Source organism: Dermochelys coriacea, chromosome 7, assembly GCF_009764565.3.
Source record: "Dermochelys coriacea isolate rDerCor1 chromosome 7, rDerCor1.pri.v4, whole genome shotgun sequence".
NCBI classification, from domain to species: Eukaryota; Metazoa; Chordata; order Testudines; family Dermochelyidae; genus Dermochelys; species Dermochelys coriacea.
This window is the reverse complement of record NC_050074.1, coordinates 50,219,588-50,243,759: the sequence shown is the minus strand read 5'-3', so window position 1 is coordinate 50,243,759 and position 24,172 is coordinate 50,219,588. Positions and strand designations below refer to the sequence as shown.

At 51.2% G+C, this 24,172-nt stretch overlaps 1 protein-coding gene and 1 long non-coding RNA gene across 3 annotated transcripts in view; one reads left to right on the top strand and one right to left on the bottom strand.

The window, feature by feature from the left end:
* LOC122460949 overlaps nt 1-24,172 on the top strand; it is a 526,129-nt gene that overhangs the window by 279,088 nt on the left and 222,869 nt on the right. The window lies entirely within an intron of this gene.
* The window catches only part of CAMKV (CaM kinase like vesicle associated), a 47,906-nt gene that overhangs the window by 8,624 nt on the left and 15,110 nt on the right, over nt 1-24,172 (bottom strand). For both annotated transcript variants that reach the window (XR_006282596.1, XM_038411651.2), the window contains exons 2-6: nt 18,100-18,208; nt 4,303-4,434; nt 2,838-2,912; nt 1,631-1,769; nt 994-1,114 (exon numbers count right to left, since the gene is read on the bottom strand). Coding sequence is in view for 1 of the 2 variants with exons in the window: in XM_038411651.2 (XP_038267579.1) it covers nt 994-1,114; nt 1,631-1,769; nt 2,838-2,912; nt 4,303-4,434; nt 18,100-18,194 (562 nt within the window). In the remaining variant the exon portion in view is untranslated. The remainder of the gene's footprint in view (nt 1-993; nt 1,115-1,630; nt 1,770-2,837; nt 2,913-4,302; nt 4,435-18,099; nt 18,209-24,172) is intronic.

Here is a 24,172-nt window from a genome sequence, read left to right as displayed (position 1 = left end):
GCTCAGAACACGCCCACAGTGGTGTGGGGCCTCAGTGAGCCAAAGTCCTTCCAGCCCTAGCTAAGGATCAGGGTCTGCCATAGACCAGCAGTCCTGCCTGTTAGTGGCATCAGAAGGAAGACTCTGGGTCCAGTGTAACTCAGGCTATTTAACCAAAACCCCTCTTGTGTCTCTTGGTCCCTGGAGAATCTGGTGTGAGCCTCTATCCCGGTAGGGGAAGCTCTCTGCAGGTGTTACAACCTGAGTGAATTCACCTGATCATCCCCAGTGGTCTTAGCTCCTGGAGGGCTCTGGCCTTGCTCTTCTTTGTGGGCAGTCACCCGCTTTCTGAGCGGACATCAGTGCTCCCGAGTTACTGTGCCCATGCTCTCTGCAGACAGTGGGAACCTCTTCTCTCGAGGACAGGGAGCTCAGATCTTTGCAGGGAGAAAACCCCTGCCAGTGCCATGCCCAGGAAGACCCTGTGTGCATGTGACTTCCCCCTGGAGGAGGGCAAAGGGGCCAGAACAGCTGCAGAGGGTACAGGATGGCATGTGAAAGGAGGCCCGGCTGGAGCAATCCTGGGCTGAGCATGCTGGTAGGAGGGTTGTGGAGAAGGAAGGGGGCAGGCAAGTGAGAAAGAGCTCAGGACAATGTGCATGGATCCCATTTGGCCACCACTCCCAGGTCAGAAATTCTGCCCTTGGGTGGGAGAAGCAAAAGGCTGGAAGGGACCTCAGCACTCATGCTTCAGGGCACAAGCCAGCCTTTAACTATTCCTGAGCCCTTGGAAGGGACTCTGGGGCAGCCCCTGGGCCAGGGATGGTAGGGTGGCATGGGGAGGACTGGCCTAGATTACTGAGCCCCTGGAACAGGCTCTGGGGGCAGCTTCTCACTCTGGCTCACCCTTGGTTTTTGAGCAGAAATATTTCATTTTTGTGCCCTCTCTTGCCTAGCCTGTCCCTTGCTGCCCCTTGCCAAATGCACCCTGATGCCCACCTCGCTGTTTCTTACCTAGATACTCTGGGGTGCCACAGGGCTCCTTGATGAGGCCGTTCTCTAGCTTTGCCAGGTGGAAGTCACTGATTACGATCTTGGAGTTCTTCAGGCGGTTGTAATACACTAGGTTCTCCAGCTGCAGGTCCCCATGCCAAAAGAAAGGCAGGAGTGGAAGGAGAGAGCACAACCCAGCCCAGGGATGGCACACTGCTGTGTGTGTGTGTGTGTGTTTGGGGTGGGGGTGTTTGTGCCTCATGCCCACCAGGACCTGATAATGCTCCCTGGGCACCAAGGTGCATCTCACCCAGGGCTCTGTGGATCAGCCAGCACCCCATCCTGCCCCAGGGGAGAATGGCTCAGAGAAGAGGCCATTTGCCATATAGAGAAGCTACACTGCAGGGCACACCAGGCCAGGGAGCCACCAACCAGCCTGTAGCAGGGAGCCAGGCTATGGGGCTGAGCAGCACCTACTGGGGAGCACAGTAAGGTGCCCCCCCCCCCCCGAGCCAAGTCCCCTGGAGAGGAATGAGAGTGGGGAGCCACATTAGAGCTCAATTGCTTGTGATGGCTGGGGGCTGCGAGGGCAGATGGGGCCTGAAGGTAACAGACCGTCCCGGCGCATGCAGACCAGTGGGGGAGCTGGCCGACTGACCTTGAGGTTCCTGTGCACAATCTTGAGTGAATGCAGGTAGGCGACAGCCTCCAGCACTTGTCGGATGACATTGCTGGTGTCCCGTTCAGAGTAATAACCCTGATCCAGGATCCAGTCAAACACCTCCCGGCCTGTGGCCCTGCAGTGGGGGGACAAAGCCCATACCTGAGAGAGCAGCAAGGTCAGGCCTTTGCCCCGAGGGGCAGGCCTTGTACCCAACACCCCCCAAGCTATGGCTGGAACACTCCAAGACTCACATGAGCACCCCAGATACTGCAGGGTCTCAGAACCTTCCCCATCCATCAACAGCAGCTGCCCTAGGCTGCAGAGGCAGCTGGGTCCTAGGCTTGGTTAGGAAAGGCAGGAAGCATGGCAAGGGAAGAGGAGCTGTCCAGAGATCCAGCCCAGCCAGAGGCAGGACACAGCGTGCATTTCATCAGAGTGCCAGATCTTAGAGCTGCAGGTAATGCTATGGAGCAGCCCCTGCATTTCTGGGTGCTCAGCTGAACCCCCCAGGTGCCTGCTGTTGAGTTTCAGTGAAGTTGGCCAAGCCACGCCTACCCAAGAAGCACGCTCACAGCGGGGGCTTGAGCATTCCTGACAGCTCCCTACAGCAGGCTGCAGCTGAATCTGGTGAGGAACATGAATCAGCCTCCACAGAGTCACCACAGATCCCCTGACCTTCCCAGCATGGTTCTTTCTCCTGTATTGCCCGTGGGATAAAGAAGGGTCCCAGACCTGTGTTAATTGAGAGCTCCAGCCCTCTGTACATGGAGATCAACAAGCCCTGTGCTGCCAGCCATAAGCTGCCCTGGCTGTGGCACATGACCAGTCCTTGACTCAGAGCTGAGCGGCAATTCTAAGCGGGAGCTGCCTCTAGGCTGACCTGCTAATGAGAGCAGCATCTGGCCATGGGGCAGGGGCAAGAGCAAGCTCAGGAGGGGACCCAGGCCAGCTTTGTGGGGCAGATCTGCATGGATACAGAGCCTCCCAGAAGGAGGAAGAGGCTTCTGGGAATTACCTAGAGGGGTGTCTGGTGTGGCTGCCCCAGACACATGCCTGGGGAGCAGCCATGGAGTGGTTACAGCCATAGCAAGCTCCCTCTGGGACCCCAGAGCCAGGGTCTCTCTGGGGAGGGGCAGGGGCCCTGTCAGAGCCGGCTGGGGCCAATCTCGCAGCTGCCGGGTACCAGGCAGCACTGACTTACAGTTCCAGGAAGATGAAGTACTCTTTGCGGGTGACGTACACATCCACCAACTGCAGGATGTTGGGGTGCTTCACCCTGGGAGCACAGACCGAGAGAACATGGGGTTAGCGGACTCTGCCCAGCGCGGCACCATGTCCCTGGGGTACCTGCCTGTGCCAGGACACAGAGACTCTGCCCCCTGCTCTGCTCCCACTAAGGCAGGGCAGGCACTGGAGGCTCTTGGGGGAGCCGTGCAGGTCAGAGGGGAAAGAAGGCTGGGGAGGCCAAGCCGCGGAAGAGCTGGGTACGACAGAGTGGACAGGGCAGGGAGAGCGTCTAGCGCCGTACAGGCTGGGCAAGATCCCTTGCTCAGTTGTGGCCGGCTCCCTCTAGCAGCTGCTCAGCACCCTTTCCTTTGGCTCCTCCCACAGTCCCTCAGGGTCTCCCATTGGAGGAGGGGGAGGACCTGCAGGCACAGAGGCTGCGTGATTGGTTGAGAGGGAGGGTGGCCCCACCCACCCAGCAGCAGGACGGAGACTGGTGGGTGGGGGCCAGGGATCCCACCGCAGCCCCAAACTCTGCCAGGGCCCCCTGGTACCCCCACCTCTGAGTCAGGCTGGCTTGGGGGCTGACGCACCAGCTGGACTCTGCCTCGGAGTGGCTGGAGGCCTAGGTCAGACCTTCCCCTCTGTGCCCACATTAACCCAACCCAGAGCCTCGCACCAGGCCTGGCCATGCCTGCTGGGGAGCTGGGGCTGGCCAACATGCACATACAAGAAGGTGGCGTGGGGATGAAGCTGACTGCCAGCACCCAAGGGAGGGGAGCACTGGTTTCGCCTGGCCACATAGCCACATGGGCAGGGGCAACTCAGGCTACCCTCTGTGTCTAGCCTCATCTCCCCGCTGTAAGATACACCCTGTCTCCCCTCTCAGTCCCTGCTATATTGCCTGCAGTGGGGGAGGCAAAGAGTACCCATTGACTGGCAAAGGGTACTGTGTGCTTGTCCCAAGAAGGAAGGGCTCTTCTATAAGTTGGCAATGGTCACGCACAGAGGTCAGCTTGTGAGCAAGATGTAGTGCTAAGCCAGCCTGGCCCAAGGGACCAGAGGCACAACAAAAGGTGCCGTGGGGCTGCCCTACCCAGCCCTCCCAGCATCAAAGCAGGTGACATTGGGGGCCCACAGATGGACAAGTGCAGTTACATGTAGAAGAGGCCCAGTTGTCAGCAGGAATGCCCTGAGCAGGGGCCCCGTTAGAAGGAGACCGGGTTAGCAGAGCCTGGTCAGGTTGTGTCATGGCTTCAGCAGACGTAGCTCCCACTGGTACATTTGTCCCCCTCTACTGGCTGGTCCGCAGAAGAGGATAAGAGTCTATTACAGCTGCCAGCTAACAGAGTTACTCCTGTAGTATATGCAGCAGTGACTCATGCCGTTAATGCTGAGAGCTTCACGCTCAAACCCCAGGATGGGAAGGTACAGTGACTCACATTTTGAGGATGATGATCTCATTCTTGGCCGCCTTCCGCACCTTCCGCCCATCTCTCTTCAGGAACTTCTTGCACGTGTAGAGCTTTCCTGTCGTCTTCTCTTTGGCCCGGAATATTTCACAGAATTCCTCCCTAGGGAACGAATCAGCATGGGCCCTGTTAGGACTGTCCCAGGTTGCCCCATGTGGGGCTAGTGCTGGTAAGAAGCCCTGTGTGTTACCTTCTGGGAGGGAGGTGCAAGGATCTGCTTCCCTAACTGCTACCTTGGTGCCCAGATCATACTGTCAGAGCACAGATCAGTGTGGTGGCAATGCATCGAACTAGCGTCAAAGAACTGTCTGTGTGCCACCAGCTACCCAACCAATGCTGCGAGGGGCATACACTACAGGACACGAGGTAGGCGGGAGGCTGAACTCCCTGAAATAATTGCCACCCCCGGCCCCTTATGAACTTGTTTTATTTTTTTTACAAATTCGTTTGAACTAAAATGAATTTAAATATCATTAAAATAATTGAACATTTACAAGTTTTATTATAAATAAAATTACAAGTACAGCGGACCCCGCTTGAACGTGCGTCTGTATAGCGCAATATCGCTTATAGTGCGGGACTGCGCATGGATCCAAAACCCTGCGTTCAAGCAGGGGTCCGGTGTATATCAAATATTTATTTTGTGTAGATACAATAAAAGAAATATAAGTATGTGAGTAGTAAGTAGTTACATTTGTTTATGCCTACACCTTTGAGCAACAAACTTATTAATTAATTCTGTGTAATCCAGAGAAATTGTTAGATCCTTTTCAATCGTCAGGAGAGAAAGGGAGTTTAATTTTTCTTCACTGAGATTAGCCCTCAAATAGTTTTTCACCCTTTTTAATGCTGAAAATGATTGTTCCGCTGAACAGTTTACAGCAGGTGTGCAAACGAACATTCGGAAGGCAATATCAATATTTGGATATATTGAATGAACGTTTCAATTTCGAAGAAGGCTGCAATATCTTAAAATTGACTTCTTTTCATTTTCAGGAATTTTGATACCTTCCAAATACGATCAAAAATGTAGACATTCATTCACGAATGATTCTTCTAAATCTCCTTGCGAGCATAGCTGTAATTTTTTAGCGTGAACGGTTATATCTGTTGTTGAAGTATTGCTAATGTTAGAGAGAAACTGAAATCTGCCATAAATTTCTTGATATGCATTACTTCTGTGTTTTAATTCAGTGCATACAAGGTCTAGTATTGTTAAAAAGGTATCTACTTTAAATTTATCTCTACCACATATTTCCACTTCACCTTCACGTGTCTCATCAGATTGAAGTTTACGCTTTCTTTTTCGCCTTGTGTCAAATTCGTAGTCTTCAATTTCAGATTTTTCTTTGGCTTTCTCTTCGTACATATCAAACAAGTCCCGTATAGAGTTAATGTATCCTATTAGTGAGTTGTAGAGTTCTACAAATGTCTGTATATCAATATTAACATTTTGCAGTTTTTGGCTAGTTATATGAAATTGATCCAAGAGTGAGCTCCAAAATATAGCCATAAAAGCTGCCTCAAGTTGATCAAGTTTTCGCTGAAGGCCTGCAGCTTCATTACATGTAACAGGTTTCTCAGTAGCATCTTCCTTTATTGTATTTAAGGCTTTAATTATAGCATTCCAGTTTTCACTCAAATTGTGACAAGCTTCCACTCAAGATGACCATTGAGTCTCAGGAAGTCTTTTTATTACTTTACTGCCTGGCTTCAAATTAGATAGTAAAATCTCCCACCGGTGATTAGAGGCAGAAAAATAATGAATAAAGAGGTTGGACAGTTGAGAAAAATGAACATGCTTCTTGACAACTTTCTGCTGCACATACTCAAACCAGATTTAAAGAATGCACAGAGCAAGGCACATACACAGCATAAGGATTTATATTCTTTATTCTTGCTTGCGACCCGCTATATACACCAGACATGTTAGTGGCATTGTCATACGACTGGCCACAGCAGTTGCGATATCTAATCCCATAACAATTCACAGTTGAAAGTACAGCATCAGCTAACTGTTCTGATTTGTGGCCAGTATTTGGTAAAAAAACAAAGAAACCTCTCTACTGGAATGCCATCATCGTTTGCATATCTCAGTATAAAAGCCAATTGATCAACATGAGATATGTCGGGAGTTGAGTCAATGCTTATTGAGAAATATTTGGCTTCTTTTACTTCTTTAATAATATCTGAGATCACATTTGAAGCCATCGATTTTATAAATTCATTACATATATAGGATGAAAGATAAGATATGTTACCTCGACCTTCGTTTCCGTAACGTGCAATGTGATTTGCTAAAAATGGATCAAATTCTGTGACAAGCTCAAGGGCCATCATGTAATTGCCGTTATAAGGTGATCCAAATTTTTCCATCTTACCACTAAATGCAAGTCCTCTGCTTGAAAGTTTCTTTACCTCTGCAACAATCCTCTTCAGTACATTTTGCCAATAAATAATTTCTTCTTCCATTTGAAATTTTAAATTCGTATAAATTCTTCCAGATATCTCGCCTCTCTTCACCATTGTCAGTACACACATTTTATATTCAGTCAAATTTTCATGTTCACGTAGTTGAGCTGATATGTTTTTCCAGTCATGATATCCACTCATCACCAGACTAGAGATCCCTCCAAATAATCGACATGGGGCACAAGACACGGCTCCTTTGCTCTCCGAATATACAAGATATTGCCGTGGCTTTACTTCACCATTTAAAAGATGTTGTTCAAACACATTTTTTGTTAGAACATACATTTTATCATCAGTATATTGTCTTTCTGAGTTAGTAAAATCACTATTGATATTTTGCTTAATACCATGCGTTGATAAATACTCAATTGTAGCATCATTCAATATCCATTGGGCCGGGTTGTCACCTAGGGTAGATATTTCAATGTCAGATTGAATTTTTGATTGATGTGATTCGCAAATCTCTGCAGTATTGTCAAAGATATCCAGATCAACATGATTCCTGGTAGTCTCTGATATGCTAGTATTTGGAGCATTTTCTTCAACACTAACTGCAGCCAGAATTTCTTCATTAGTTTCAATATGTACTTTAATCACATCAATATTTTCAATATCAACACCAATATTTTCACTTTTTATTTCACTACTACTTTCAACTATTTTTTCTGTTTCACTGTCAGCACTAACTGATACAACAAAGGAATCTATTTTGTGCATTTTTGCTATCATTTCATTTTCCCTTTCTTTCTTTCTTTCTTTCTTTCTTTCTTTCTTTCTTTCTTTCTTTCTTTCTTTCTTTCTTTCTTTCAGCATTTTTTTGGAACTGAGAACTGCTTAATTTTTTCCTTCTGGTCATATTATTAATGTTTAGGATTCTCACAAGTATGTTTACTAAATGGTGTTGCACCATCATTGGTGGTTTCAATATGCTCTATGATTGGTAGAATCGCAGCGTCACTGAGGCTGTGATTACAAAACTGCTGCTATTATAAATTTCTCGCCCCTGCAAATTTACCCACCCTGGGCCTGGGCCTTGTTGGCCTAGGCGATAATACACCGCTGGTCATAGCCCACATAACCCCTCAGGACAGATCACATCCCTGCATTCACACCCTTTAATCTTTGTACAAAGGAAGCCTTTTAAGGTATCATTTGAAAACTCATAATTTGCTGGGCAGTACTGTCCTGGTAAAATATGTGTGGCAACATTGTATGTGAAGTTATAACATCTACTGTATGGTTTTGTCAGGGGTGAAAGTAACTTAAAGGACTTACCAGTACTCCGGAGTCCTGAGCAGGGGGGCATGGCCTTGACGGGAAGAGGCGTGGCCTCAACCGGAAGAAGCAGAGCCTTTAAATACCCTGGCCCTTTACATCAAGATTTAAAGGCCCCAGGGCTCCGGCTGTGGCTGGGGGACCCAGGCCCTTTAAAGCGCCACCTGAGCCCCTGGGGAGCCCCGGACCCTTTAAAGCGCCAGCCTAGGGAAGCCGGTCAGGTCCGGCATGGCATACTGGCTCTTACCGGTACACCATACCATACCGTACTGGCTTACTTTCACCTTTGGGTTTTGTTAACATAGGTTCCAATCCCTACAGCCCTGCTCCAAGAGAAGTCAGCAAACAGGCCTGTACTAAACAAAGGAATGTGTGCTCTGCTTAATTTGCACTGAACCAGTAAACAGAGTTATCAAGCAGGAAGGTAAGACAAAAAAGTTCAAACAGGTACAAAAACCAAAAGGGAAAATCCTTCCACATCAAGTCTTTGGCTCCTGATTTTCAGATGGAAATGTTTTTCAAGAAGGGGACTGAAACCATAAGAAGGGACAAACACTCCTTTCCCATCACATTCTCTACACCTGAAGAGACAAAGGAAGCAGGCTTTGGACTCTGGGGAAGGGTCTTGACCTGAGAGTTTGGTCAGTAAGACTTTTGGAGCATGTGGTGAATCTAAGAACTTTGCTTGAATCTATGATAGTTTGTTAAATTAGGCATTAATAAATGTCGTATCTTTATTTTTCTTGTAACCATTTCTGACTTTTATGATTCATTACTTGTACTCGCTTAAAATCTCTCTCTTTGTAGTTAATAACCTTGTTTTACTGTTTTATCTAATCCAGTGTGTTTAAATCAGGGTGTCTGAATAACTACTTGAGATAGTAAAATGGCATATTAATCCCTTAAAGGAATAATAAACTTAAAATATTTGTACTGTCCAGGAGAGGGCAGGGTGGTATAGGAAATACATTTCTGGGGGAAACCTGGGACTGGGGATATGTTGGAGTCACTCTGCAGTATAACCCAGGATGGTAAGAGATGGAGTATAACCCAAGTGTGGCTGGTGGGCTGCAGTTACATACAGACACTCAGGGTATGTCACCTGCACACCCGCAGGATACTTGGTACATCACAGACCCAGACAGGACAAGAAGGCAAACAGCACTGCATTCATCTCCTCTGCAAACATCAAATCCAAGAAGGGTGCCTCAGATAAGACAAGGTCATTCAAATTCATTAATCTAACAATAGAAGCAAGAGCCAAAGCTAACACAGATGTTATGCTCATTTACAGACCAAAGATGAAAGGGTTCACGAAGGAACTCACTGACAACGATGGTTATCTTGGGAGATTTCAACATTGATGTTGAAATGGCTGCAAAGACAACCCTCCCCCACAAACTCCTGTCCTCATCTCTGGTGAACTCACCCAGCTGGGCACAGCCTGGACTTGCTCTTTGGTCTAGATATCAATATTAGACATGACAACCCAGCCACTGCCTTGGGCAGACCATCAGCTCATTAAGGCAGTGAACAGCGCTCTTCCAGGACCCAGCATCAGAAAGACTCTGCCAAGTTCAGCAGGAATCCACAGGACAAGGAGTCCAGGACCTAGTGACTCATAGTCATTCTACACTTACCTCGGCCATTGGCCCCAAGTGGGCCCTTGCTCCCCATCACCCACACAGGTCTCCGTGGTTTTGACTCCCTGAACTGGATGAAGAGAGAGAGAGACTTGAGTGCCGATAGCAGAAAACAAAGGCTGATACAGGCAGGATGAAACAAAATGAATTCCTCCATGCCTATGCTAAGGCTTTATTAATCACTAGGAGAATCTTCCTATCAGCCTGCACTGAAATGAACAGCTAGATACTGTCCCAAGGAGTTACCTGGATGGTAGATCACGTCATCAGTCCTGAGCCCACACCCTGCATCCGAGCCAAGCCCCAAGTGCTGGGAAGAATTATCATCCTACGGCACTGAAAAGATCGTGTGCATTCAGGGAGGTTTCTCACACAGCCTAGATCCGCTCTGTCTGTACCAGCCAAAGAAGAATCCACCTGCATTCCCGGAGCTCAGTGCAGTTGCTTCTCACGAAGTATTGGACACCCTAAAGGAGTCTGGACCCAAGACTCTGACTTGCCCCTTTCTTGGCTGGTGGCAGACAGCCTGGAGCAATGGGTGCTGCTCCTGCCAGGGCTAGCCAACACCTCCATCAGAGGAGGAATCTTCCCTCCCTCCTTCTGAGCTGCAATAGTGCTACCAACACTGAAGAAACCTACTCGGAATGCTTTGGTTCTAGCCCACTGCCACGTGGTATCAAACTATCTGTTCCTAAGCAAGCTCACAGAGAAGCAGACAACGGCCAACTACAGACTCACCAAATTTAAGCTAATATCCTAGACCCAGCACAGTCAGGATCCAGGCCAGAGCATGGGATAGAAGAATGACTCCTGGTGTCTACAAATGGAGGGCACACATCCATTCTCATCCTATGGGACCTCTCTGCAGCACTGGACACTGCCAACCAGGAGAGAACCTCCCTAAAGGAGGTAGCAGGAGTGCTAGAATGACTTAAGCCCATCCTGGAGGGATGCACCATGTGGCAAAGAGAAGAGTTTCAGAGGGCTTAGCTGTGGACTCCATGCTAAGAAGGCAAGTAATTGTCATTGGTGACTCCCTAGTAAGACCAATGGGCAGAGAATTCATCAAAGGACACACGGATAACAGTGCATTGTGCCCCGAGAATGAAAATACAAGATGTTACTGCAAGATTGAGTAGGTTATTTGACTAATAACACAGCATCACATGGAACTACACAGGCCACAGAAGATGTCAGGGACCTTGGAAGAGAGCTGATGAAGAGAAAAGTTCCAATGATCTCAGAAGTTCTTGCGGTCCCATGAGCGAGAGAAGGCAGAAAATACTGTAGGTGAACCACTGGCTACATGACTGGTGTGAAGCAGAAGGGTTTGGTTTTGTGAAACATTGCATAGCACCCTCTCTCCATGGAATGTGGCCCAAATTGGACAGCCTGCATCTCATAAGTGGGAGAGATGCTAATCTTCTCAGCTGAAGGCTAGCTGGAGTACCCAGGAGAACGTTACACTAGCAGTGCCAGGGGAGAGTGCTTCGGGAGCAAATACAGTACCTGCTCAAACTCAGAGTATCACAAAACAAACTGAACCAATGGGACGAAGAATGTGCAGAGAAGAAATTTTTCCATTGCTTCTGTACCAAAGCCGGCAGTCTGAGTAACAAGCAAGAAAAACTGGAAATTCTCATTGATGAGAAGAAATTTGATACAATTGGCATTGCTGAAACTGGGCAGAATGAGTGGCATGTTCAAATCCCTGGTTCTAACCTGTTCCAGAAGGATAGCGTGGGTAAAAGAGGTGAGGAGGTGGCACTCTACATTAAAGATGCCGTTACCTGATTTAGAGATATCAGAAGCTGAATGCAATAGACAGGCCAAGCTCTTGTGTGGAATGAAACCATGCCCGCAGGCACTGCGGTTGTGATGAGCCTGGTGGTTGCACGTAGCTCTGTGATCATCGCTGTTGCTCACCACAGGGCGCCTCAACTGACGCTGTCTCTCCATTCTGTTACAGTCTCTGTTTCTGTTCCCATGGCGCTGCTCCCTGTGATTGGATAGCGCTGTTGCCAGTCCCATTGGGTCACCAACACAGGCTTGCAAAACCATTGCCAATCGCACCGTCTCTCCTTGAGCCAGGAAGGTGCTCCAGAGTAGGGCGTTTATGTTCCTGCCAGTGGAAGGATGGCTCCAGTGGGCCGCTGCTCAGCTTCCTCCGCCTTCTGGGGAGGCATGTGCCAAGAGTGTTCACTGACAGTGTTCCGGATCCTCATGCAAACACATTCCCAAGAGCTCCTGCTGAGAGGGGCTAGTGGACATCATGGGAGAGCTGTGCAGGCTTGAAAAATCTCCAGTTTCCCCTGACACAGCAGAAGCAGTCTCCCCTGACACAGGTCACCGAAGACACAACCAGCTGAGAGCAACTTGCTGAGGGAACTCAAAGCCTGGTGACTCGCACGGGAGTGTCACAAACTGGAGCAGGGGTCCTTAGAGAGACTCCTGGGATATTCTGCCCAGCTTCCACCAGCAGCCATCCCTGGTGTCAGTCGGCACCAGCAGCAACCACACCACTACCATTAGCATCACTGCCATATTGTTACCAATCTCGTCCCTGCACTGGCACTGTCACCCAGTCACCCCCTGCACTGGCACCAATGTCACTATGGCCCTGCTCTTGCTCCCAGCCCTGTAGCCAGGTCCACGCTATCACCCCTTTGCCCACTGGGTGGTCTCCATTGCTATGGTGTCCCTGCTCCCGCCCCATGCCCTGGATCATACCAACTGACAGCTGGGCACACATAAAAAAAGGAGAGTGTTGTGTCTTTTAAGTGTCACACAAAGACTGTAACATGTAGGAACCGCACGGACACAGTGGGGTCCAAATAACCATAGTTATCAACCACACACAATATGCCAGGCCTAGCCACACATTCACATTACAGTTCTGGGAGGGGGCATGTGGGCTCAAACACAGAAGACAACAAGGCCCACTACAGGACTTGCTAGCTATTTAAAGGGATACTGCGCATAGGTGCAGAGTTTTGTTTTGTCAGTGGGTGCTTGCTCCTCTCCAGGGGTGAAAGTAATATAGAAGACTTACTGGTACGCCGGAGTCCTGAGCAGGGGGCGTGGCCTCAACCGGAAGAGGTGTGGCCTTAACCGGAAGAGGCAAGGCCTTAAATCCCCGGGGACTTTAAATCACCCCTGAGCTACCAGCTGCAGAGGCGGCTGGGAGCCCCAGGGCTCGGGGCGATTTAAAGGGCCCAGGGCTCCAGCTGTCGCTACCACAGTGGAGCCCCCGGCCCTTTAAATCACTGAGGAGCTCTTGGGGCTCCCGGCTGCCATCGCTACCCTGGGTTCTGGGCTCTGGCAGAGCTTTAAAGGGCCTGGGGCTCCGCTGTGGTAGCAGCTACCGGAGCCCTGAGCCCTTTAAATCCCTGCCTGAGCCCCGCTGCCTGAGCCCTGGGATAGCTGCGGCCGGGCTCTGTCGGGAATTTAAAGGGCCCCAGGGCTCCAGCCACCGCCACCACCCCAGCCCTTTAAATCCCTTCTGGAGCTCCGCTGCCACTACCCCAGGGCTTCGGCAGCAGGGCTCAGGTGTGGATTTAAAGGGCCGGGGCGGTAGCGGCGTCTGAAGCTCCGGGGCCCTTTAAATCCCCGCCAGAGCCCCACCGCCACCGCTACCCCCAGGGCTTCAGCAGCAGGGCTCAGGCGGAGATTTAAAGGGCTTGGGGCTCTGGCAGCTGCTACCGCCCCGGCCCTTTAAATCCCCTCCGGAGCCCCGCCACTGCTACCCTAGGGCTTCAGCAGCAGGACTCCGGCGGGGATTTAAAGGGCTGGGGCAGTAGCAGTGGCTGGAGCTCCGGGGCCCTTTAAATCCCCGCCAGAGCCCCGCCACTGTTATCCCAAGGCTTTAAATTGCTGTCTGGGAAAGCTGGTCCCGGTATGGTGCACTGGCTCTTACTGGTACTCCGTACCGGGGCATACTGGCTTACTTTCATCTCTGCTCCTCTCTGACCCCTACCCACTCCATGCAAGCAGTGGGCAGGGCCTCAAAGGGAAGAGGCTGAGTGGGGGTGGGAGCTCAGGTGGGGCCTCAGAAACAAAGAGGCCAAGCAGGAGCAGGGCCTCTGGGTGGAGCGGCAGGCGAGCCATGGTCCAGGCACCGGGGACCACAAAAGATTAATCAGGCCCTGAAGGTGCTGAGCACTCCCTATTTTTTTTTTCAGTGGGTGCTTGAGCTCTGGAACACCAATGGAGTCAGTGCCTAGGATACCACGGTATTACCACCCAATATACTCTAAATATCTCTCCCCCTTCAGTCTGAAAAAGGACATAATGTAGTTACTAATGCAGGACTATCAAAGCTACTCTTATTCCATGTGCAGCATGCTGCACGTCCAGTCTGAGCGGAGGATGACTACTTCTCTCTAGCTAGCAGCTCGCAGGCAGCACAGCAGGATCTGGAACAGCAGCTGTATTTCTTTGCAGCTGTCTCAGCAACATCTCCCTGCTCTGTAGAGCCAGGGTTACCTGCAGGCTCACTGGTGCTATCACAAGTCACCATCTGTGGTTGTATTGTAGGCTCAGTATTTTCAACAGGTGTAAAACATCCTGCTGAACCTGTGCTCAAAAGCTAGTTTCTGGGTCTTCTCCAGGACATGTTTGGTGCCACTTCTACCTGTTGAGGCAGGGGACCAGTCTGTGACACAATCACTCCAGGTTTCCACCAATTGTCTTGATCATCTCTTACTATGACTTTTTCTCCCACGTGAAAGCTGTGTGGTCAGGTGTGACTATCTGTGGCCATTTGATCACATTGTTTCTTGTGAACTCCCTCTATAGATCAGGCTTTAAGAAGTCCAGGTGTTATCTTAAATTATGTCCCCAAAACATCCTCACTGGTGTCTGATTTGCAGCAGCATGAGATGCATTCCTATAGGCAAATAGAAAATTTGCAGTCTTGTGTTATAAGCTACCCTTATCCGGGGTCATAGCATGGATCACTTGCTAGAATGTCTAGACAAACCTTTCCACTAATCCATCTGTGGCAGGTTGGGAAGGAGCTGATGTGGCATGTTTGTTCTTTTGACAAACAACTGAAACTCTTTGGATGTGAATGGCGTTCTGTTGTTACTCACAATATCCCAGCCTCGAAAACAAGCTGGGTCATCATCCAAGACTGCTATGTCATGAAAGATATGGCAGAATGCAGGTAAAACAGAGCAGGGGATATACAATTATCCCCCAAGGACTTCAGTCACAAAATTAATTAACCCAGAGTGTCATCAGCATGGAAGCATGTCCTCTGGAATGGTGGCCGAAGCATGAAGGGGCATACGAATGTTTAGTATATCTGACACTTGCAATGCCGGCTACAAAAGTGCCATGCAAATGCCTGTTCTAACTTTCTGGTGACAATGTAAATAAGAAGAGGGCAGCATTATCTCTGTAAATGTAAACCAACTTGTTTGTTTTAGCGATTAGCTGAAGGAGAAGTAGAACTGAGTCGATTTGTAGGCTCTGAAGTTTTACATTGTTTTGTTTTTGAGTGCAGTTATGTAACAAAAAAAAATCTACATTTGTAAGTTGCATTTTCATGACAAAGAGATTGCACTACAGTACTTGAATGAGATGAATTGAAAAATACTATTTCATCATTTTTACAGTGCAAATATTTATAATAAAAAATATACACTGATTTCAATTACAAACACAGAATACAATGTATATGAAAATGTAGAAAAATATCCAAAATATTTAATAAATTGTAATTGGTATTCTTCTGTTTAACAGTGCGATTAAAACTATGATTAATCACGATTCATTTTAAATCGCGATTATTTTTTTTGAGTTAATTGCATGAGTTAATTGGGATCAATCAACGGCCCTACTTAAGACTTGTCTTGTGATTTATACAAACCAGCTTTGTCCATGGCACTGTAAGGATCATGCCCGGAACATGGGTGACTGGGCCTTATGGTCAGAGCCATAGGGGTGGCCAGGCCTGGAGGTTAGAGCGGAGATGGGCTGGCATGAAGAATCAGGACCACAGGATGCTCTGGGACATAGTTGAAAGCAGAGCTATAGGTCGGAGCCAGAGTCCAGAAGCCAAAAAACAAAACTGATGGGCGAGCTGGAGATGTGGCTGGGGAGAGGAGCTGGAGGCCAGAGCCAGGGGTGTCAAATACAGAGAAGGGCAGGAACTGGGCCAGGAGCAGGACCAAACGCAGTTGCAGACAGGGAAGGCGCTGAGCAACCACGAGCACAGGTTGCGGCAGGGTCAAGCAGTAGCTAGCTCCATTCCACCACCAGTCAGGAAGTGCTGTCAATTGGGAAGCCCCTGCTAGAGTCCGCTGTATCCAGTGTCTTGTCTGACCCTGCTGCAGCTGGCTCCCTGACAAATGCATCCATACTGTGCAGATGAATCTTGGAAAGGTTTCCATTTCTCCCTGTTTGCTCTCAGCCTCTGCTCAGCCACCATCACACGGGACTTTGGGGGGGCCCCATGTCCATTCTCTCATCCTCGTGAGATGGAGTACCAGCCATGCCCCGTGGCACCTGCTCCAGGGCTCCCTGCCAAACAGCAAATGCGGCCATTATTGCAAACACCAGCCAGTTAGACTGAAATAAGCCCTTGTGTGTGATAATTGTGAGGTTCTTCTTGGCACTGCCTCCAGCCTCCATTTGTAGGCAGGCTTGGACGAGATCGGTCCTGAAGAAATGCTGCTCACTGGCTAATGAGGCAAAGACAACCTCCATTCGAGTCCAAGGACACTGATCTGCATGCAGCAATGGCTAAGGATAATCTTGAAATCACACCAGTTCCAGACACCCCATTCATTTCACTGCTGGCTCTCTTGGGTCTCCTTGGCTGGAACTCCAGCACCCTCAAAGAGTGGAAATTCTGCCTCTCCCTTTGGCCATGTCGCCAAAGGTACCGGGTGAGCTTTGCACAACTCCCAAATCGCTCGCTCTTCCAGCATTTGTTTCCCGATGCCATCAGCTGCCTTGTCCCAAAGTTCCGCTCATTTGTGTGTAAGTCTGGAGCTCCGCAGTTCTTTACCGCTGCAGGGGTGTGTGTGTGTTGCCATGGCAGGCCAGCTGAATCTCTCAAACAATGCAGGACCCTCACACTTCACAACATAGAGATTTAGCAGCTGCTCGTTACAGATAGATATTACCTTCCCTGTAATAATGCCCAGGGGAGAGAGGGTTTCTCTTTATATTTTCTAGTTACATGGAGATTTTGTGCTCTCTGATAACCACACTGTAAAATCCCAGTCACAGCAGAGCCGCGATCCAGCTCCATTTTGTATCTTACCCTTCCCATTGGAAAGAAATCCAAACAACCCTTCATTTATTGTCTTCTAAATGTAAGTAACTGTAGAGATGCTGCAGTGGTGGTCATAATGTGGGTTGGGACCCCAAAGTGGGTCCTGGCTCCATTTTAATGGGATTGCCAGGGCCAGCGTTAGAGTCACTGCAGCCTGGGACTGAAGCCTAAGTCCAAGTCCAATTACCCATGCAGTAATTTTTGTTGTCAGAAGGGGTCGTGGTGCAATGAAGTTTAATATAGCATTCTCCACAGTCTCCCTGTTGACATCTGCAGTGCTGAACTCCTCGGGGATGGCCCTGAGAGGGATGGGGCATGGTTTTTGCAATCCCCAGCACATTTCCTACAGTCACCCCAATTTCTTGCAGTTTCTCCAGGGTTTGTCCCTGACCCAACTGCCATTTGCATTGTGTGGCTGTTTGCCACATGGATACACAGTCCTTGAGCATTGCTCACACTGTGCTTTCTTCTTGACCCACAGTTTATTTGTTGTATGGATCATATGGAGCTGTTGCAGCTCCCTGGCATCTATCATAGCTACACACAGTAGATACAGAAATTTCTGGTGTGTGTTTTAGGTCTAGCCAGCATCACTGGGTGTTTTTGTCATGCTTCAGTGTGTGTACCATACACTAACCGGCCCCTTAATGCATCATTTCAACTCTCTGAAGCCTGGTAACACTGAGCCTTGAGCCAGCCCCATATTCACAACATTTCTCAGCTTCTTTTTGATTCCTTTTGTAACAGCAGAAATACTCGGTGCTCACCGATGGCTGGGGGCGGGGTGTGTGTTGGCTGAATTTCCACAATTGCAGCAAACATTTTTTCTGTGAGATTAGTAGGAGCTGGTAAGCTGTGCAGCAGGTCCTAGATTTTAGCCCCCTTTACACTTAGTAAATCTGCCACTTCTGTCTCCCCAGTGATACTGTTATAGATGATCTGCTATTCCAGTCTCTCAATCTAGGTGAGCCATAAAGGAATACCACCCACTTCCTACACACTGCAGAAGGGATGGGAGAGTGTAAGCGACGGAGACAGCACAGCAAGAGTTGTGGGGGAGAGGGCGGGTAGCATCCGGTTCAGACTCACGTTTTGATGACCTGTCCCAGGTCATATCTGTCAGTCACCTCAGATGGCTGGTTGTAGTCTTTCTTGTCTCCCAGGGTGACGCAGCCAAACGGCATTGCCGGGTCTGGTGCTGGAAGGCAAAGAAGCAGAGAGTTAGATTTCCATATTTTGAGGGAGTTTTGCATGAACCTCCCACTTGGCACTGTTGCTTTACTCCTTGCCTTCTTGGTTCTAGGCATGCTCAGGGACACACATGGTTGCTGAGACTCCATCCCTGTTTTTTTAAGTAGCATTCATGCCACTGCTAAAGATTTACTCCCTTTGCATTAGTCTCCTTATTTCATTGACATTTCCCTTTCTGAAGCTCAGTGTCAAGGTCACATTTGGTGTCCTCCCCACCCCTGAGGGTGTCAAATCTAATTCTGTTGTTTGGTCACTGTAACTTAGTGGCTCTGCTACTGTCACTTCTTGAATTAACTCCTCTGTGTTAGCGAGATCAGTCGCTCTCCTTGTGCGCTTTAGTCTGAGCTGGTCCATGAAGCGACTACTTAACACATTGAGAAATGGTTTTCCTAATCTTGGTTCCATTTTCCCAGTTGCTAAGTGGGTTGCTGAGATCCTTTTTGTTCCCATTTTGTCATACTTCGCTGCCTTGTTGAACTCTCTCAGCACTGTGCACTCAATTTCCTGTTCTTAGTGCTAGCACCATTACAATTAAGGCTCAGACTAAACTTACTGCATAACAACTGATTTTTCGGAGTGCTCAAAAATCCATATCCAAACTCCGATTGCCTAGAAATGTGCTGTGCCTCAGCAGTGCTCACAGCAGGTGGTCCAAATCTGGGCTAAAGTTGAGCCCGGGGTTCCCAAGACATGCCTGAAATTATCGCATTACAGCAAAGTGTTTAGGGTTTTTATAAAAATTTTTGCACCCACCTGGGGTTCAAACTATTGCCCTGATCCTGTTCTGTATTGATCACAGCTGGTGTCTGGCACCTCCTTGGGAAAGTAACATTTCCAATGTGAGGTGGGGTGAGAGTTAGATCCCCCAGGCAGCTCATGCCTGGGGAACAAGCCAAGGAGAGTGGTTGGAGTGCAGTCTGCAGGACTGCTGGTTGGCAGGGGGCAAAAGACACAGCTGCCCTAGAGTCACAGAGCAGCTTATAGCAACAGGAGACAGCTACACGTTGACAGGAAGTTCAAGTCCTGCCCTCTGCAGATTTCTGAGCTTGTCAGTTGTGCTAATTCCATCAGGGTGGGAGCAGTGTCAGAGGGCTTCTTTCGCTTGGGAGCAAAGTTTTTTCATTAAGGACTGATCTTTCCCAGCACTCTAAAATCCATATGCACAGTAAAATTGTTCTGAAAGCTGCTTCCTCAGGGCCGGAGGTGGAGCAAGTGCTGCTGAGTGACGGCTGGGCTGGGCTGGGCTGGCCTGGAGCCGGTTTTGAGGCTGGCTACACTCAACACCCCGAAAGGGCACTGTGCACTGCCACCCCCCTATGAGTGGGCATTAACGCAGTTGTGGGGCAGTGGCTGTAGTTCCATTCTCAGCCCTGGAACTCGTGACGCAGGCAGAACCAGCAATATGAGCCTCTGCTCTCTAGGTGTTGGTCACACGAGCTTCTATGGCACCTTTTAGGCACAGCGGTGCTCCCCCCCCACTCCAGCCTTTCAGCTTCCCACCCTGTACCACACCCCCAAAGTGCCCCCTGCCCGATGCTCTCTGGCTTCTCTGCCCTCTGTGTCCCTCAACCTCCATCCCCCAGCTGCCCTGGATTAGAATTTTGGCCTCCCAAGCATGCTAGGCCCCACTACCAGTGCTGTCAAGGGGCCCCAGCCCAGTGGATTCAGCACCCCCCAGCCCCATTTCTTGGCCCTGCCTGCCCTCCCATCACTGATCCTTGCTGGCGCTACCCAGACAGGGCCTGAGGGAATCCCATTGAAGCAACTGGGCAGCATTTGTGCCACCTCCAACTGCTGCTGGCCACCCCCTAGATGCAGCATTTCTCTAGTCAAGTCCCAGATTCCCTGCCAAATCCTGCGGCAGAGAGGGGTGCTGGATAGGGAGAGGGGCTATAGATGGAGGCTGTGCTGCGTGAACCCTACCAGGCCCTGCCAGCTCCCAGTAGGTGATGCCATTTCATCATTTGAACAAGCTTTATATGCTCCCATTGGGATGAGCAGCATGCCCCCACAGACCCACAGCGAGATCCTCCAGCCCACAGGCACCAGCGAGACATGCCCCGCCCCAGCAAGATCCTCCAACCCTCATGCACCAGCGAGATCCCTCCCACCCAGACCAGCAAGTTCTCACAGGGAACAGTTACCAGGGTGACCAGAAGGGCAGCTATGCTGCGTATAGGTGCATGGTCACAGCTGTGCATCCCCCATCAGAGTTATAGGGTCCCCCTCTGAGCCTGGTCGATGAGGCCAGGACTCTGTCAGGCCCCAGCTCCCTTCTCTGGAGAGCCCCGGTTCAATCACCTGGGGGCACTGATGGGCCAGGGCACCACCCATGGCTCTGGCTGTAACAGTCCTTGCCACCGGGGGCCCCCGCACCGTTTCAGGGGCTGGGGTTCAAACCAGGGCCAAGTCCACACTTACATGATGGGCTCCACCTTGGGGGATCAAACCAGGGTTCTCCAAAGCTCCCAGCTGGAGCTGAAGAGAGGGGGGCTGTACCGGACTCTCATCCTCTGGGGCTGAGGCGCATAGGGGGATGTGTCACCTACGTGGACCTCAGGGGGATTATGCACCCCATGCCCTATTCTAAGGGCTATGGTGACCACAGCCCCTCTGGGATTGCAGCTGAAGGAGCAGCTGGCTGTGTCCCCCTGCTCACTGTGCGCCAGCAGCCCCACACAGGAGTCTGTGCAGGTAACTCAGCAGGCAGTGTGCACCCTCCCACAATGCTGAGCCTGCGCTGTTCCCTGAGCGCCCTGGTGAGAACCTGGGACTAAAACCAGCAGCACCCTGGCTAACGAGGGACAGACAAGGAGGGAAGGCCCAGAAGGGGCAGGATTGAAACATATCCAAATCGGTGCTTCTCCCCAGGAGCTCCACAGCCTTTGGACCTTCAGGCCACTCCCTCTAGACCTTAGGGTGAAAGCACAGCACAGTGCCCTGCTGCTGGGCTGTGTCGTTGTGCTCCACGGCAGGGCAGCGCTGCTGTGCCCCATGGCAGGGCTCTGTTGCAGAGGGCCCAGGAGCTGCTGGGGGCTGGGATCATAGCTGTAGGGGGACTGGGATGCAGGCACAGGCTACAGCTCTTGCTGTGTCACATGCACATTGCAGGAGTGCCCAGAGCCCTGCCAGGATCTAGGCTCCACAGTGCCAGGTGCTGCACAGACACCAGGAGACCCAGCCTGGCCCTGCAGTGCTCCCAATCCAAGTGACATGCTAAGGATGCAGAGAGAGGCATAGGCCGCAACTTCTCCTGGTGCCGGTAGGCGTTCACACCCCCGCCTACCCCAGCCCTGCCCCCACCCTGACTCCACCCCACCCCATTCCAACCCCTTCCCCAAAGTTCCCGCTCCAACCCCGCCCCTCCCTACCCCTATTGGACTCCTTCCCCAAATCCCTACCCCGGCCCCGCCTCCTCCCCTGAGTATGTGGCATTCCTGCTCCTCCCCCTCTTCCCCCCCGGAGCTTGTTACACTACAAAACAGCTGTTTTGTGGCGGCAAGCACTGGGAGGAGAAGTAGGGATGGCACATTCAGGGGAGGAGGTGGAGGTGAGCTGGGGTGGAGAGCTGCCAGTGGGTTTTTCCCAGAGCCCTGGAGCACCCACGGAGTTGGTGCCTGTGGAGAGAGGGACCAGCCCCCAGACCCACCATAGGGAAGGCAGGGTGAGGGACAGAGAGCTACATAAAGAACTCAGAAGAGAGGCTGCAGTCCAGCAGGAATCTGAAATCCAGGCCATGGTTTCCCTCTGACTGTCCAGCTCCAGCAACTAGTCATTTAAAATATGGATAATACAAACAGGACTCAGATGCCTGAGCCCCTGGATTGCCCCCAGGGAGGCACCCCCAGAGGGTGGGGAGGACAGGCCTGGATTCCTGAGCCCCTGGAACAGGCGCTGGGTGCTGTATGGTGCGAGTAGGATGACTAGACAGCAAATGTGAAAAATCAGGACGGGGGGGGGGGGGGGGGGTAATAGGAGCCTATATAAGAAAAAGACCCAAAAATCAGGACGGTCCCTATAAAATCGGTACATCTGGTCACCCTAGGTGTGCGCTGGCTCAGGGATGGGCAGAGAGGCCTGCACTGGGTGAGGCGGCTGTTCCATTAGCGGTTCTCAGGCTGTGTCGGGACCCTGGAGCTGGCACGCAGGGCGAGAATTACACTCCAGGGAAGTGACCAACAATGCAGCACACTGGGATTTCAGGCACCATGGGTCTCTGGAGGCGTGGGTGGTGGAAGAGGAAAGAGGGCAGGGACAGCCCTGCAGGCTGACTGGTGCTAAGGCTCCTGGCACAGTGATTCCCAGCACAGAGCCCCAGGAGGGGGCACTGCTCCTGAGGGGGCCCAGAGCCCTGGATGCATTGGTGGCAGGTGGCCCTTGCCCTGTGGGCCTGAAGTACAAGTTGGGGGTTGCTGCAGTTACTGCTGGGCTGCAGCTGCTCCAGGGCTGCCTCCAGCCATGGTCAACCTGATCCCCTCCCCCTGCCCACAGTCTATAGTCTACCTCACACGACCAGAATGAGGAGGGGGATGGGGCCCCAGGCTTGGGCTGCCTCCTGCTTCTATTGAAGCCAACAGCAAAGCCCAGCAGATCAGCAAGGGGGTTGGACTGAGCATCTCTGTACAAGAACCACTTTGCCTGCTGCAGAAATGCGGCTGCTGCTAGGGCGGGACACACCACTGTCAGCAGCCATACAGTACAGCACTCAGGCCAGGAAGGGCAGAGGAGCCAGTTTCCAATAGGCAGACGGAATTCAGGATTCATGCCGTCACCCAGACTGAATGTGGCCTGGATGCCACAGCTCCAGAAAACAGCAACCCCCTGCTGCCCAGCAATGGGGTCAGCCCCACCTGAGGGGAGAGTGCCACTCAGCAGAGCCACCTGCCCCCTCCGTGCAGCACAGCTTCCCCCAGCACGGTGCAGTGCAATGGGATCAGTGCTGACACCACCGCTGCAGCTCTCCGTTGCCCCTCAATGCACTACGGTTCCACCCTACGGAGCCCTACATGCAGAGCCGCCACAATGGCCCACAGCGTGGCAGGATCACATGCCCAGGATTACGTGGCATTCTGCCCTGCAGAGCCGCACTGCCCCAGTTGCTGTGACAGGCGGCGTGCCGGAGCCCAGCCCTGCACTGGCGACGGCCCTGCCCAGTATGAGCCCCAGGGTCAGCATGCCTGAGCCCTGCCCAGCCAGACCCAGAGGCAGCATGCTCAAGTCCTGCCCTGGTCTGGGAATGGCAATGCCCAGTGTGAGCCCGAGAGGCAGCGTGCCCAAACCCTGCCCTGGGGACGGCCATGCGGAACCCCAGATCACTGCATGCACAAAGCTCAGGGACAGCACCAACCCCACACCCTGCACAGTGTCAGCTCCCTTGGGGCAGGGACTCTCACTGGGCACAGCCCCCAAATCAAGGGGGGGTGTCCCCTTGTGCTCTTGCTTCCCCCTCTCCTGCACACAGCAGGCCCAGAAACTGGGAGGAGCAGAGGAGCTGGGCTGGGGTCTCTACACCTGTTAGCTGGAGGCGGGGGAGGGGGGAGTACAGAGCTCGCTGCTCTGGGTACCAGGCACTGAGCCTGTTGCTATGGCAATGGGAATTGTACAAGCGGGATAAAGGCAAGTCTGTGAGGAAGGGGCAAGGCCAGTCTGAAACACCCTGTTAAAAGGGGTAGCGGCGGTGGTGGGGGGTCTGAGATGCTCTGTTGGCAGAGGAGGGGCAGGAGGAGGGTCTGAGACATCCTATTAGCAGGGGAGGGGGTGGTCTCTGGGCTGCAGGATTCACTACAGAGGCTACTGGACACAGACAGACCCTGTGGTTCTCCCCAGGGCTCTGGTTCCCAGCCTGTGCTGCCCTGTGTCACCACTAGGGGGCTCCCCACAGCCCAGCCAGGCTGCATGGTACAGAGGCATG